The 16,817-nt window shown below is 41.6% G+C and overlaps 1 protein-coding gene across 1 annotated transcript in view; it reads right to left on the reverse strand.

Annotated features, from left to right (window-relative positions):
* The window catches only part of UTS2 (urotensin 2), a 72,236-nt gene extending 55,976 nt beyond the window's left edge, over positions 1-16,260 (reverse strand). The window contains exon 1 of the mRNA XM_078641018.1: positions 16,124-16,260. Within this exon, the coding sequence (XP_078497144.1) occupies positions 16,124-16,226 (103 nt within the window). The 5' untranslated portion in view covers positions 16,227-16,260. The remainder of the gene's footprint in view (positions 1-16,123) is intronic.
* Positions 16,261-16,817: the final 557 nt, after the last annotated feature.

The raw sequence follows: 16,817 nt of genomic DNA on the forward strand, positions 1-16,817 counted from the left end.
GGGTGTGTTTACACAGTGGGAAAGGGAGGGAACAGGGCCTGAGGTGACGTGTGCAAACATGCCCTATGGCGGTTTTAAGTTGGGGAAATAATTCCTCTTCAATCCTGAGGGACCCTGGGGCCAACTAACCCACCAGGTGCTTCCTGTAAGTGCCACTGCACTGCGTTGAAGAAAGGTGATCTTGGCAGTGCCCCTTTTTACATCTCTCTGCTACGCAGCTCTGTCGCGCTCACTGGATGTACCTAGTCGGCTAGTTGGACCCTAGGGACCCTCAGGATTGAAGGGGAATTATTTCCCCAACTCAAAACACGCCACAGGGCGTGTTTGCACAGTGGTGAAGGGAGGGGATGGTGTAGGAAAGTGGCTCTTTATATACAGGACCGAAGTAAAATCAACCGAACTACGAATTCCGATTTACTCACCTGTTGTCAGGAGGGACCTCAGTGCTGCATCTTTGAGCCCAGTACTGATCCTGAAAAGTAATTCTAACCATACTTACCAGTAACTTGAATTTCCTTCCAAAGGCTAACATTGACTGGTTTCACTTGGAAATTTTTCTAAGTGTGGAGTTTTGAAACTTTAAAATATTCCTCTAAAATCAGCCGATCTACGAATTTCGATTTACTCACCTGTTATAAGGAGAGACCGCAGTGCTTCATCCTTGAGGCCAGTACTAATCCTGAAAAGTAATTCTAACCGTACTTACCAGTAACTTTAATTTCCTTACATAGGATATCATTGCCTGCTTTTTGCTGAAAAAGTTTCTAAGTATCGATTTTTGAAACTTACAAATATTCCTCTAAAATCAGCCGAACTACGAATTCCGATTTACTCACCTGTTATCAGGAGAGACCTCAGTGCTGCATCTTTGAGCCCAGCACTGATCCTGTAAAGTAATTGTAACCGTACTTACCAGTAACTTGAATTTCCTTCCATCGGATATCATTGCTTGCTATATAAAATATATATAAATATATTTAAATAAATATAAAATTTTAAAAAACAATATTAGAATTTCAATATTTTTTAGAAACTTTTTTTCCAATTTATATTAAAAATATGTGAAGTAATTTAAAAAATAAAATATCTAAAAATGAATAGTTTAAAAAAATGTAGTAAATCAGTATAAAAAAATATATAACAATTAATACATTTAAAAATTGTCATCTACAAAACCTTGGAAATTCACTGAAAAAACCATAGGTTTCAGACATGTTATAGTTAGAAATTAGCATTTAAAAAACCTTAGAAATTCACTGGAAAAACCATAGGTTTTAGGGGTGTTATAGTTAGGTGGACATTTCACTCGTACAAAACCATTGAAATTCCTCCATTATAGTTAGTTGTACTAACAATAACTCGCGCACCCGCAATCCACTGCTGACGATGTCACATATTACATCATTCATGACATGGTAAGTGACATCACTGATGACATCACTGATGACATCTCAAATGACATCACTGATGACATCATCCACGTGACAATCTGATACATCGCATCATACACTAGTATAACCTTTCAACACTCATTAAAAATATGGAGTACCATATTTGAAACCATTGACACACCAATACAAGTTTCTAAAAACCCACTCAGTGATTCCTACATCTACACACACATCTAAACAATTACCTATAGATTCACTCATTCATGCTAACAAAGATCAATAGAACACTATTAAATATACTTATACACCTACATCGACATTACACACCAGCACACATCCTATTCACTTATGCAGTCATCCTACTCGCTTATGCAAACAATTGATCATACTTACATTTACTAAGCTACACACTTATACAAACACCACTTTATTTATTCATATAGATAGTAACTCATACTTAGTGTGTTATAAAATCACTATTACAAGTATACAGTTTTCGATACAGACACTCATACAATCACTGAGTCTTATGTATACCTATTTATATACAACAACTGTCACATACACTGCCTTTTATATTTCTACTTTGTTGGAGTTGTATCATTGAGAAATATATTTACTCATCACCACACCCATAGATTCACTTACCCAAACAACTGTTTCCACATACCGTCTTAACCTCGTATACCTACTAAATCAACTATTTACACATCTTTGGACAGTCACACACCTCCCACCCAACCACACACACATTCACTATCCCAAACAAATATCCACTTAACTAATTAATAAGTAATATAGACTTTCACATAGTTAGTAACCAACTTACGTAGTAGTTTACACAACAAGAGATAGAGTGATACAGATATTCACACAGTTTAATCACTATCCCATATATTTAGTGAGACACTTTAAATTAGTCACTTAGACAGTCAATCACAGTGCTACTAAATCCTCCACCCAGACACTTTTACATCCACTCAGTCTTCAATGCAGATTGCTATATATATAATACTTATTTAAATATCGAACCAAACCACATTCACTGGGTGATGTCATCAGTGATGTCATTTGAGATGTCATCAGTGATGTCATCAGTGATGTCACTGACCAAGTGATGAATGATGTAATATGTGACATCATCAGCAGTGGATTGCAGGCGCACAATTTATAGTTAGTACAACTAACTATAACGGAGGAATTTCAATGGTTTTGTAAGAGTGAAATGTCCAGTTAACTATAACACCCCTAAAACCTATGGTTTTTTCAGTGAGTTTCTAAGGTTTTTTAAATGCTAATTTCTAACTATAACATGTCTGAAACCTATGGTTTTTTCAGTGAATATATAATATGTACTTATGAAGGTTTTCAGCCAGTCCTCTTCATTCATGGACTTGCTGTTATGTCATTCACATTTTATCTCTGCCCACTAAGCACATAGCGCGTGGCAACGGGCTAGCCCAATTCAGCCACTGGCTAACTTCATTGTGAATGATGGCATTCTCCCCTTTCACGTGAAACCCATCCACAAGAAAGGCAGTTACCTTGATAAGCAGGTAGTAGTGTCTCAATGTGTGATTTTCAGACAAAAAAAAATATTTTAGCTTTCAGTCAATTGTGTATATATATATATATAACATATGTGTATAGATACATGTATATATAAATGCATACATATGTATATGAGTGTCTATATATATATATATATATATATATATATATATATGTGTGTGTGTGTGTGTTGAATGTTTAATGAGATGGTGTCCATTAATTAGCCTAATGCACGCTCATTTCGCACTTCTATAAAAAGACATAACATCGCTCTTGTAGCCTAGCCTATTAGATTTATTAAAGTATGTTATAGCATTCAGCGGATCGAGAATGCCGGCATCAGGGGCACCCCGCTCAGGTGGCTTACCTCATTTCTCCAAGATCGCAAGCAAGCAGTTCGTCTTGGTTCCTTTATGTCCGAGGCAAAGCACCTTACTTGTGGGGTCCCCCAGGGTTCTTCCCTCTCCCCTTTGCTATTCAATCTTTACATCCTCCCGCTGATTGCCAAACTTAGGGAGAAACCAGTGGTCATTTTCAATTATGCAGATGACATGCAGCTCATCTTCAACATTGACTCCTCCCCATCCTCTATAGAAAACTTTCAGAGCACAATGCTGTTCATCTGCAGCTGGATGAATGCTAACCAGTTGAAACTCAGCCCAGACAAGACTGAGCTGGTGCTCACTGGTCCCACAAATAACCCATGGAATCCCAGCTTCTGGCCGCCCACGCTGGGTGGAGCCCCCTGTCCGGCGAGCTCGGTCAAGAGTCTTGGAGTAACCATCAGTAACGATCTGTCCATGAATCACCAAATTAAATCTGTGATGTCGGCTTGCTTTTTCCACCTGCGCCGCATCAGGAAGATCAGCAGATTTCTTACCCATGATGCCCTGGTCCACATCGTACTGGGTCTAGTAGTATCCCGCATTGATTATGTGAATTCCCTCTACATCGGGATTCCCCTCTACCAATCCCATCAACTCCAACTCACCCCAAACCAGGCCGCCACACTGATCTTTCATCAACCTAAGTCCTGCTCTGTGAAACCGCTACTGAAAAGCCTGCATTGGCTCCCATTAGTCCAGCGCAGTCTTTTTAAAGTTGGCTGCACCACGTACCTAGCCCTCGCTAATCAAGGTCCCTCCTTCATAGGCGCTCTGCTCCATCGATATGCCCCCTCCCGAACGCTTCGGTCTGCTGGACTCAATCTTCTCTCCACCTGCAAGTTCAAGCGCAAAAGGCTTGGAGGCCTCAGGTTTGCATCACAAGCCCCTCGCCTGTGGAACTCCTTTCCGCAGGACTTACGTCACATCCCCTCCTATCCGGTGTTCAGGAGAGCCCTGAAGACGTGGCTGTTTGCACAGGCCTATGATTAAAATCCTCATGCTCTGCTGTTAGTCTCAGTTAGTCCCAAAGCGCCACGAAACCGCTGGTGTACGTGCGCTGTACAAATGTCTTTTTCATGTCATGTCATGTCATGTCATTTAGGTAACCCTTCATTCCAAAATACTTCACGTAGATCAGGAAAACTGTACAAATGAGATCGTATGTAAATACGATTCAAAGTACAAGGAAGTGAATTAGTGCAACTTGGAAGCCGTAGATTCATTTTCAATGCTAGGCAAGAAAAGGGGTGGGATGAGGGCCTTCCCCTTTCCTGATAGGCAATCAGAAGTTGGCGGGAGGATCTACTCATGAAAATTAGCTAGCCCCGTGAGACTCAAGGGACGTTCGGATTCAGAAACCAGGAAGTTAGGGAACCGAAATGGAAAACTAGGTGCTCGCCTTTCAAATAGAAACGAGGTAGGCGAAAAGGCCTTGGCAATCAAGACTTTATTTCTTGATTGCTTGATGACTTTATTTCGGTCAACGACCATAAAAGCACAGATAAAATATGTACATACAGTAAAATACATAAATAATAAAGAACCAGCAGCTAAAACGTTATTAAACAATCAGTTATCAGCAAAGAATGGCCAACATTAAAATTAGACACAATTAATCATAGTGGACCTTCTACGCCACATACCGTACAAAAAGCGGGAGACCGAAAACACGATGAGGGGGGATGTATCATATTTTTAAATTCTGACGGCTTGAGCACAATGTTTTAGTCCCAAATTTCTACATAGTGGTACCAGCCAAGCTCTTCGGATTGTGCTATAAGCAGGGCAAAAGAACAAAACATGGGCAATGTCTTCTTTACTATTAAGGTTCAAAGAAATGGAGGGTCCCCTGTTTTATTTTCAGGGTAGGGGAAATTCAACCATACAAAAAAGCAAATCCCTGTTAAGATAGTCGCAGGCTAGGATTGCTGTGGGAGTGCTGAACAGGGGTGTAGGACTAATCTAATACCCAGTAAAGTATCTGCTGGACACAAAAGACAATGATACGGGGCTTCAACTTATTAACTTCACACAACATATCAAGTGAAAAACGCTAGTGCTGGAATGATTAAAAATTTGTACATAATTTATTAGAAAACCTCCCACCTGGGTTACAATCTAAAACAATTTTATTTGCAGCAGCATATACAAAGATAAAAAACAATTTTAAAACTTGGCAAATTTGTACAGTCAAAGTATTGTAAACAAGTCGACGCGGCGTTTCGGTGTTATTGGTCTTGACACCTTCTTCAGGACACAAACATTTGACTTCTTTATCTATGAACAGATAACAAGATTTAACATCACGATCTATTGTCATTACGTTTTTCTACATGCCCTGTCTCTTATTTATATACACAATATCGATTAAGCACTTTTCTCAAAATTACTATGCTACCCCTTTTTTTTAAAGTTAATCAGCCTCTCAGTTAATTCCAATACGGTGAGTCAAAACATACATGGTTTAGATTGTAAATATAACCCATGTCCTATGGGTGGTGAATGAAAAAGAACATGAACTGATCTACCTTTTATCTTGATTTGAGGAGGCTTTTCAATTGCCTTCACTCTTATCTGATGGTCATATCACCAAGGAATCTTCATAATATTCCATACATGAAAAAACGATCTAAGTGCAAACAGTGCAAAAAATGGACAGTGCCACTCATTAATAATAATGATACTCATGTTCCACTTGCCTAAATTAATTCGGCCAAAAATTATGTTAATTTACCTTATGTTGTGGACCGAGGATTGTCTATGCACGGAGGAACCACCGAATTTAGTCAAGGGTGCTCAATATAGCTCATCCCCTTAGATTCTTTGTCTATAAGGACTCGTCCTGAGCAAAAAAATAATTGAATTAGGGGACTCCTATGTTTGAATGGTCGCACATATACATATGTAAGGTCCTAATTATGTTACTCACCCCATAAATGCGGGTAGGAGTTCTTGTGTAGAACTGTCTGAGAATTTTCAATTATTCCGGTCTTCGCTCTTGTATAGCCCGGAAGGCGTGTACACTGCAGACATAAACATTAAGAAGGGATATTTAGCTCTCATTCTCAAGACCACCTGGAGTTGATGTTCATATCCCATCCTCCATTGGTCGTGCTCCTATTGTCTGCATATCGCAAATCTGTTTACATTTGTACAGACATTGTAACCATACTCTGTTAGCTTGAAGCATGACACTCGTTTTCTATAAAGAGCGTTCTGTATGGGCAAGCTATCCTGGATCCCGGATTGTCCTATTCTCCCTCTCATGTTTATACAACGCTAAGTTTAAAAAGTTTAAATCCAAAAGTTTTAAATCAAAAGGATGGCATAATTTTCACATCTAGTAAAAAGCCAACGGGGCTGCCGCCTACTCCGTGTCTGCGTACCAGAACCTAAGGGCTCGTCTATACACATACCTTAATTGTTCTGGTCGGCCTCCCTGTTCCTCCGTGTCCTGCTCCCTCGCATCAATCGAAAGGAATGAAGCAGTAACATCCGGAGCATTTTTATTCAGTTCCGGACCGAACTCACCCGGAAGTAGTTGTGTTCAATTACTCTACGGGCGGATCGAAAGATATAATTTTTGACATAATATACTGCCCTCGTTCGAGTTAGAATCGAGTCATAAACGCGATCTAATTCCTTTGATGTTAAACATTTAAGATACGACCCCAGGATGTGGCGCCGAAAAAAATAATTTATTTTTTTCGGCTCCAGTCGTTCATATCGACACTGGTTAAAGCAATATTAATATTTGGTTGTGTTGTTAACCCCTCTATTATTAAACATTGTGAAAGGCTAAAAACGGCCTGTTTTTCTTGTTTATGGCTAGTTATCTATTGTAGAGTATCCCTTCTACCATGATCACGCACGACTGTTTATGGCGGCCATATTGGTATGGGAACACATCCGCCTGTCCACAGAGCGGACCTTCCTCTATTGTTCGAGAGATTACTATGCACTATTAATGGTAGTGGACAGCGGTCTGCTCTGGCTATATAGACAAAACAGTATCCTCAACGTGGAGTATTGGCTCGCGGACATAACTATTCACAATGTATCCCCATCATACAATATCAGACATCCAATCTAGAGCACTAGTCATTTGTGGATATACATCCCATAACATATGTGAAAACAGACACGATCATGCATCACATTTCTTATGTTTTACAATGACAATGCTTGAACATAATCCAAGGTTATAAAGTTATTGGTGTAACAAGTTCATAAAGTTCATACAGATGGGAGTTCTGGGGAAAGAGTATTCAAACAGGCCCTTATGATACAGTATACAATGATTTCCCATTTGTTATCTGAATTTCCATTTCTCTACAGGATAAGTCTTTCCCACTCCTCTCTGTTGTTCAGTCCTGTTCTGAAAGTATTAAACAGGGACATGTAGAACTGTTCTCTTTTCTTCCTTTTAATATTTTCGTTGCCCCCCCTGATACTATGGGAGATGGCTTCTACTCCTCCCCATTTTAGATCTTCTATTTTATGACCATGTTTAATCCAATGTTCCACCAGGGGAGCAGTCAATTTTTTGGTTCGGATTGCAGATTCTTTACTATTAATGCAGACAGGGCAGATTCCCTCCTCTTGACCTGGTCATTTGCAGGTTAGTGTCCCAAGTGGCAGGCAACCGTGCCTTAGTTGTGTATATAATTTTCTTGCAGGCGGAGGTTCTATTAGATCCAAAAATTCCTCCCTTCTGGGCACGAGTTTTACCTGCAAAAATTCCAAAGACAACCTGCCCATACTTGGCAAGCGGTGCAGCAAACTTAGGTTGTGGTGCCTCAAAGAGGCCAGCAGCTCAGTTCTCCGCACCACTGGACAACTCTCCGCCGGGGTCTCCCAGATTTGGGGCATTCCTTTATTTCTATGTTTGTTAATATATGTTTGGAGCCGACGCTGTCGCAAGGACAAGGCAATTCATCGGTTCTGGGATGCCGAGCTAATTCATTTAAAAGATAATGATACCCCGCTGCACACTACTTTCACCCTACAACCCTCACTACACAGCCCGTTTCCGATCACACCTAAATTCGCCTTTTTGAAACAGAGCATTCTAGAAGACAGACCCATTGACGCCCTGATGTGCACAGCACGTTCTGATGCACGTCACCATCGACGTAATTAATTGTCAAGTTAGCCACGCTGCCTGCCATACAACCAGCAAAGTCCATGTAATGGTGTGTTGAAGGACATTGTTGTTTTTGATGAGGTTCCTAGCCATTAAGCCACAAAGATCAATACACCCTCCACATCACAAGATCTTTAGCTGGACCAAACTCATTTTACTTGAACATGGAACCGCATGAATCATTACTAATATGGGCATTCAATACATCCCTACTAACCGTACACAAACTGTCGATCATACATGATGGATGGATGCAAATTGAACAACCATATAAAAAAGAGGCAAAGATAAAGAAAACATTTTAGTGCCATACTATTGGCTGACAGCACTATACGAATGCTGATGAAAACATGGCAGGGCATAGGTGCTTATTTATTGGCCTTATTCAGGAAGTACTGTGAAGTGCCTGATTACATAAAAGTGTTTTAATTCATCTTTAAACACTGGACCTCTCAGAGAGGCTGCAGGGATGATACTGTTTGAAGGAACATTGCACAGTCCTATGCGTTCCTCCTCCAGACAGGCACAAACAAGCCCATCACCCATGCCCCGCCAATGACCACCCTATCTCCTACCAGCAGCTGTGCTGACATTTATCTCCTGCAGACAACAGGCATAACCACCAGTGTTATCTTCCCCAAAATGGTAAAAACTGCTTGCCAAAACACCCAGTTAATCGAGGTTCAAACAGTTATTTCCCCTTTCGGGGGAAAACTTCTAATTGCCAAAATTTGAAATGGAGATACCAGCCTTAGAACTCAATTCAGTCACTCTGATCTCGCCTCTGGAAACTCTGGCCATGAGGTGCCCATGCAGGCACAGTTTCTTGCCCAAGCTGGCTGGTGCCTGCATGGTTGAAACCACTATAGGAAAAAGCTCTGTGACGGCAATTCCTTAATGCTTGTATTTCATGATGATGCTGTTGCTGTTTAATGTGCTTACAGGACAATGATTCCGACGTGCAGATACTTTTCTAGTAAACATATCAAAAGTGTCCTAGATATGCTGGGAGTTTAATTCTTTCAGACCAAACATAGGCTTTGTGCCCTTACATGTAAGAGCGTTGTGGTTGACATTAGGCCTGGGCGGAGTTCACTGAGTTTTATTCTGAGGAGCTCCGCGAATTACCAAAAAAACTCTGACGTGCTCCGCGGAGTTCCGTCAGTGGCGGAGTCTGGTAAGTCACTCTGCTCGCACTGATTTTTAGCACCGGGAGTTTGGCCTGTGCTGTAAAATCAGAGCAAACAGCACTATGCTTCGCTACAGAGGGGGCTGCCCCTTTCTGCTGCTCAAGTAGATATTCTACTGCAGCGCAGCCTCCGGAACTCGAGCAGCAGAATTCTCAGCGTGAGTGTTAACGGCCTGCTGCGACCGTCCGTGTTGAGAAATCTTGCCAGGAGGATGTCTAGTGCGTGATTTTTTTTTCACCAGTGCTCCCAAATTAACGTTGTCAAGCGACTTGAGAGAAAAAATGCCGCTCCTCGTCCCTTCGCTGAGTTATTTGGAACTCCACGCAGAGCGCAAAGTGATCAAGCCTCTGTAAACTCCTCCGGTGGAGCCAAATTCTTAGCCCACCCCTAGTTTACATGGCTGCCTTGCATGAAGTTGACCAATTAAAATGGCGGCAGACTGGCATGCCTAAATTATGTAACTGCGCGACTCAGTTTCCATCAGAGATCCCATTGATCAGTTGTATCCTCACAGGCAACGAGGTGGTGGCTCTGCTATTGAGAAGGCCATATTTCCCAACCCTCATAATTAGGTGTGTGAATGCAGAGAAGGGTGGACAAAACTTTGTGTTTGGCACAACTCCTGTTATCGCTCAATCATAACTACTTAGGGCCACATTCCAGTCCATTTTTTAGTGGTGAAATGCTATTCTAAACAAGGGAACATTCTTATCGGAATTGGAAGTGTGCAGAGACATTTACTTACAGATGCACTTCTTACTGTTTAACAAAGAATGGAGTCTTCTTTTTTTGTCAGCACAGTATAATTGTAATATAGGATTTGATTTGTGATGCATAAAACTCAATACTATAAGAAAAGCTATCTGTTTTTGTCGAGTAGATTTATGAGTTCGAATTTAAGTATCTCCAATAAATGAATGTATGATTGAATGACTAAACAGGTACGGTCTTCTATAACATTCCAAAAGAACCTCTATTGGTAAGAAAAGATTTTCAAAAATGTCTGAAATAAGCGCCAGTCCTAGCTGATCGGATTTCTGAATGTCCATCTATTTATCTGTCAATCAAAAACTGCCTTTTTTGGTATGATTGAAGCAGTGTGGCCTAACTAATGCTTTCATTCATCTGTCTGTAAACAGTAAAGATTGTCATAAATGTCTAAAGCATCACAATTTACAAAAACAAGACATGAGCTTCCATCTGAGATGACAACATGCTAAAGTCAGCGCGTCCATTTGTTAATCTGATCTGAGCAAAGCGGAGCGTTCCCCTCTTTATAATATGTGGACACACCATGAGACCTGGCCGGGTGGAGGCTCAAATACCGGCTTCTTGTCTCTTTTCGCCTATCCTTTTTGCCAAACTTCTTGCCGCGCTTTTGCGTTGTAACATAAAATAAATTTAAATACACCTGAACACAGCGAAGTGTTTTCCAGACCTTAGGTGTAACATGCCTACTTCCCAGCCAATTTAATATCGGCTTTATGAAATCTTGTGCAGCGCTTCCACTTTATAACCTAATCTGAACTATGCGAAGCGTTTTCTTTACCCCTGTTGTAACATGTCTATTTTCCAGCCAAGTCTGAAGGCTTACCCCGATGTACTGACCCGCCGATCACTATTGTGGTATTTAGCCCTTAACCCTTAGGTGAGTCCGGCGTTAATTACTTCATGACCATGTGAGCCACTTAGGTTTGATAGCGCACACTGAGTGTTAGGTGTTGCCACTCACTTAATCAAGGTTCATGATGCCGCTCTGAGCCAACATGGTGTTTGTATAGTTGCCTGCTGTTTTTTATAACTGTTTTTAAATTCTTTACCCCCTCACCGATATAGTTTTAGAGTGTGTGTGCACACCACACTGCACGCTGAAACCACCTGGCATGAAGAGGTAGTGACAATTTCCCACACTGCCCCAAGCATGCCTCCTTATGTTCACATTCTGGCGTTGGCAATCCTTGCTGTTCTAATGAGAAATGTACTACTAATGTGTATTTGCTTTCTTTCTCATACTCTAGGCATAGGACTTTCCATTGAGGTAAACTGTATACCCATACCACACCATATACATGACACTAGCATGTTATTGAGTTAATTTTCTTTATTATTTTTCACTTTTTAAGGTCCTGATGAATCGCAGGATAGTAATCCGTTTGCGAGAAACATGTTGACCACTTGTTGTTTTTCAGAGCTCCACATAGGTCACTCTACCTAACGAGGTGACACTGAGTGAGCTTGTTTTCACGATTTTAACTGCAATAGGGGGACCACCAGAATAAAATTGTTTCCGGTACCTCTTCCTGCATTTTAACCTTCACCTCAGGCTCAGTTGCCTCCCTGCCCACACACCCACACTTCACCATAGGGCAGTTGGATACAAAAGATCTCCGCCAAAGTGCCCCTCTTTGAGGTGTGCCCGTCGGGGATTGCACCGCCCCCCCGACGAGGAGCAACCGCCGATGATGAAGCATGACATCCTTCGGGGTGTGTGAGGCAAATACATCCAACAAAAGGGATGCCCACAGGTGTTACATTTACACCTCTGGTCACGCCAGCGTTTGCATAGTCCTTCCTAGCCTTCCCCTTCTCTTCCCACTCTTTGCAGGAACAGTTCAGCCCCCCGCTTTGTTAGCATAGACCCCCCACGGACACATGCTGTAACTGGACCTTCCACTCCCCTAAGTGGTAACTAGTGTCCGTTGATCTATTGATCTCTCTCCCTCCTTTTGATAAAGAAAGTCATGTGCACATCTTTAAGAGGGATGAAGGGGGCAGGGGTCTCCAAAAGGGGCGTGGCCTATGTAGTAATAGGCACAGCATAAACATGTAAACTACATTTCTGTGATTTGCATAGTGTGCCACACAACAAGTATTTTTGTTCCTCTCTGAGCTTTTCAGCTGAACTAGGGTGGCGAAGTGAGCAAAAGAACAATGATGGATTCAACCCAGATATAATAATGACTGGGGGTAAGTGTCTGAAAAGTTTCATCACTCCGTCCATCATCTTATTGTGGTTGCTTGTTCGCCCTAAGTAGGTAGGGTATGCCCAGGCATGGGTTTGTGCTCACTTTGCTACTGGATTCAAACTAGCTTGGCGGATGAGGGTTTGATACCCCAAAACCGGTCCCAGGAGGCTTTCTTCCAGTCCAGGGAAGACCTGGCTTGGCAGTTCGGGCAGGACTCTTCCCATGAGGAACAAGGTCAAGACTGATTTGCAAATGGTTGGGTCTGAACTGGGGTGGCGAAGTGAGCAAAAGAGCGATGATGGATTGAACCCAGATCTAATAGCGACTGGGGGTGAGTGTCTGAAAACTTTCAGTGCTCTGTCCATCATCTTATTATGTTTGCTGACTCTACAAATCTCACCCATATGATAGACACAAGGCTTTATTTTGGCCAGATCCACTCCCCTCTACAAGATCGCATTGGAGCCTAAAGTTCCCACCCGTATGATTCGGTCTAGGCTTCGTCTCAGTCTATGCTACTCCTCCCTAAACAAAATCCTGCTGGAATCTAGAATGCCGACCTATAATATTTTGCGATAGAATTTTTAGGCTCTCTAAGTAAAATCCCACTGGATTCCACAACACACACCACATTATTAACAGGAGGCTTTAGCTATAGAACTTCTCTCTACTTGAAATCCTGTTTGAGTCTACATTGCCCATCCATATGATTCACAGCAGACTTTACCCTCGGTTATATCAATCTTCTCGACATGAGATCCCATCCAAAACTTCAATGCCCCCTATCGGCTGTGCACCACCAAGATCAGGCTATAGGACTCACTCTACAGGTGATCCCTTTGCTGTCTTCAAAGCCCCTTACTATATGCACCAGGTTCCATTTAAGACTGTAACACCCTATCCGTGGGACATGCATCTGATTCCTTCTGAGGCTTAACTCACCAAACTCCTAACATACTTGTATCAACTTTGGGACGTACAAAAGACGCCATCTGAGGTCAACATATCCCACCTGCGGGATGTCACCTCTCAACCCTAAAGACACCAGCACTACGGTTGATTGCAAACTGCACCTGGGCTGATCAACTGGGATCCCATTGATTACATGTCCATAGGAAGAACCTGAACTCTTGCTGTTCTGTACTTACTAATGCTGTGCACGTCTGTGATATAATTTGTACTGGGCTGCACGGCTGCTGATGGGGACCCAGCAGCATAATCCTCTCTCCAATATTTCACAAACTACATTGGCAATTGCTTAAGCAAGGGATCGAATTGAAGTCCTGTTCAGTGTCCAGCAAGCAATCACTTCCCTGCAACAAAATCCCGAGTTTTATAATCCCAGGAGCTGTCTGGGATCTTCCCATCTCTCTCTCTAGCTGGGACAAGAAAGAGCACTGTGAAGGTCATCTTTTGGAAGCATACAAGCAGGACTTGGAATGCTCTTCCTTTTTTCCTAATTTCTAACTCGTTTCCATGCGTCTAAAAAGCATCTAAAGGCTCATGTGATCCCCAAGAGAGTTGTTAGATGTACTATGGGGTAACTGCAAACTCGCGTCGGTAGATTTTGCAGCTCTAGCTTGACGTGGGGTGCCATCTCAGTGCCAGATTGTGTGCTATATAAGTGCCATTATGAAACATAACACAACTCAACCCAACACAATATAATATAACGCAACAAAACACAGCATAATGTGTGTGTTAATGAACCAGAAGTTAACGCAACCTAGCAGAACATATGGTAAAATAACTACAATAACAGTGTGTAACACAGAAAAACAAAATGTAACATAAAAAAGCAAAGTTGCAAATAACATAACAAAATTAACATGAGATAATGTAACATACTATCAAAGGTAACATAAACACATTAACATCATGCAAACAGCACAACAAAGCAAAACATACCAAACTATGATTGAGAGTAACATTACATAACAGAACATACCATGATATCTAAAATTGCTTAACAAAACTTACTACAACATAAGTTCATGTAACGTAACATGACATAAGGCAACATGCCAGCTTTATCATAATGTAATACAGCAGAACTCAACATAACACAGCGTGCGTTGGACGACATAACATACCATGGTGTTGCACACTACGTTTTCACAAGCAAATTGTGTGCATTTGATCGCCAAATAATACTGTAAAGCAATTATTCGGTACACTATATTGATTCTTATCAATACCCGACTCAGTGGTACTCGTTGAAAGCGGCGCGCGTGACCTGAAAACGTGCACACGCATCTCTGTAGGAGGTGCACAGCCCACTACGGTATATGAACAGTTATGGCGGGGATAAATTAGAGGCTAAAAATCTGCTGAACAAAAGACCTGACAGGCGCGGCAGACCTCAGACAGCCGGTTACGGGCAATCCCAGCGGTCGTCTGATTTATTGCAAAGCACACACGGTTCAAGTGCAAGTGAACGGAAGCGGGCACGGCACGTGAACTCTGGACACAGAAACTCGTCGAGTGGAACGACCAGTGGACCCTAGGGAACATCCACAAATTATGAGCAGAAAATTGCAAACGCAGTCTTAACGATAGCAAGCAAACGAACACGGATGGCTGCTACATATGTTCAGATATGGAATAATAATTACGAAGCAAAAATACTTGGTGTGTCGCTATTTATTTGACTCCAAAATCTCTGTACCAAAAAAGCATCTGTTACTGGCTGTTCTTGTGCTGCTAGCGCTACCTTAATGCACTGGGGCAGTGCAGCGCTTTACACGCAAGGGGTTTCCCCCTGGTGGTTAATATGCTGCGGATTCAGCAGCGGCGGTGTGAGCTGTAATATGATTCACCAAGGCTGCAGTGCTGGGTTGCATGCAACGCTCTATGTATGGAGTGTAATAAATCTACACATATCCCACTTGCGAGTAAATTTAACCATGGAACACAATCGAATAGTCAACATAAATAGCAAATATTGCTTCATCTACAGGTAGTGGCTTTGGTAAAATGTAATTAATTACTGCTGGGAAGGCAAAAAAAAGTAGGGTCCTGCCTATGCATTTGTGCAGATACCCTGCAGTTTGCATTTTGTCTCTTGAGATCAATTTAGAGACGGGAGGGAGAAAGTTCAATTTAGACATGATACAATTTAATTTATAAAGTTTTATATAGCGCAATAACATCATAATGTGGGGTTCTGCTTTATACATTAGTATAGGTCTTAAAATGCAGCTCTCAATTTCAGCATGCTCTGCAACTTCAAAGTAATTTCAAAGCTGGTCCAATAATATTGATCACAACACCCACATAATCTAACTTAAACAAATGGAATGTTTTTCCCTCTCTGAAACACTGTTTTGGAAATAACTTTTAGATGCAAAAAGAGCTGCTTTTAGCAAAGTCTATTCCTGAACTTTTTCTAAATCATCACACAGAAAACATATAGATCATTCAAAATCTTGCTAAAAAAAGGTTCAGAAAAAAAGCATTCCATAAACTATTGAATGGTTAGAACCCGCCTTACCTGGAAACTGATACGAGACCTCTCCGGATCGGTCAATAGGGAGTGAGAAGAGAGGGCAGGAGATGGTGATGAAAATGAAGCAAGACACCACAAGGTTATTCATTGCGGCGGATCAGAGGTATAACTCTTCCTGACTGCCACTCTTGACTCACTGGTGTCTCCTCAAATGGATTTTGCCTTATATATATCCTTTAATGACCTCATAAACACTACCGTCACCGTCATCAAACCGGAAAAAAAAAATCAGGAGGGAGGGAGAATCCGATGAGTAGGTTATTGGCAGGCGAGAAATGGGAACCACTTTGCATTGATGTCATTTTTCGAGGTAAGAGTTCGTCGACAATAAATTTACCGTCTCATAAGCATGCCATCGAAGTGCGCATTACATTATACGTGGTCCAGTGAAGTTTATAAATCTGGCGTGGAGAGGGGAGAAAAAAAATTGACTTCAATTTATAAATCATGTGTTATGAAAAGGGTCAAGCGATGCATGAGGTGACCTGGGCAGCGAGACAGCTGATTTATGAGCCTTCATCAGGCTGACGCAGATGATCAGACATGAAATGTAGCTTTTTAGTGAGGTGGATGAATGAGTTGTCAGGCATTATTGGGGAACCTCGTGCCAAAAGAGCCAGGAAGATTAAGCTGGAGTTGATTGCGGCTTGCATTAATTTTTTTCTTACAGGACAAAGCA

Source organism: Lissotriton helveticus, chromosome 5_1 (assembly GCF_964261635.1).
Source record: "Lissotriton helveticus chromosome 5_1, aLisHel1.1, whole genome shotgun sequence".
Classification (NCBI taxonomy): Eukaryota; Metazoa; Chordata; class Amphibia; order Caudata; family Salamandridae; genus Lissotriton; species Lissotriton helveticus.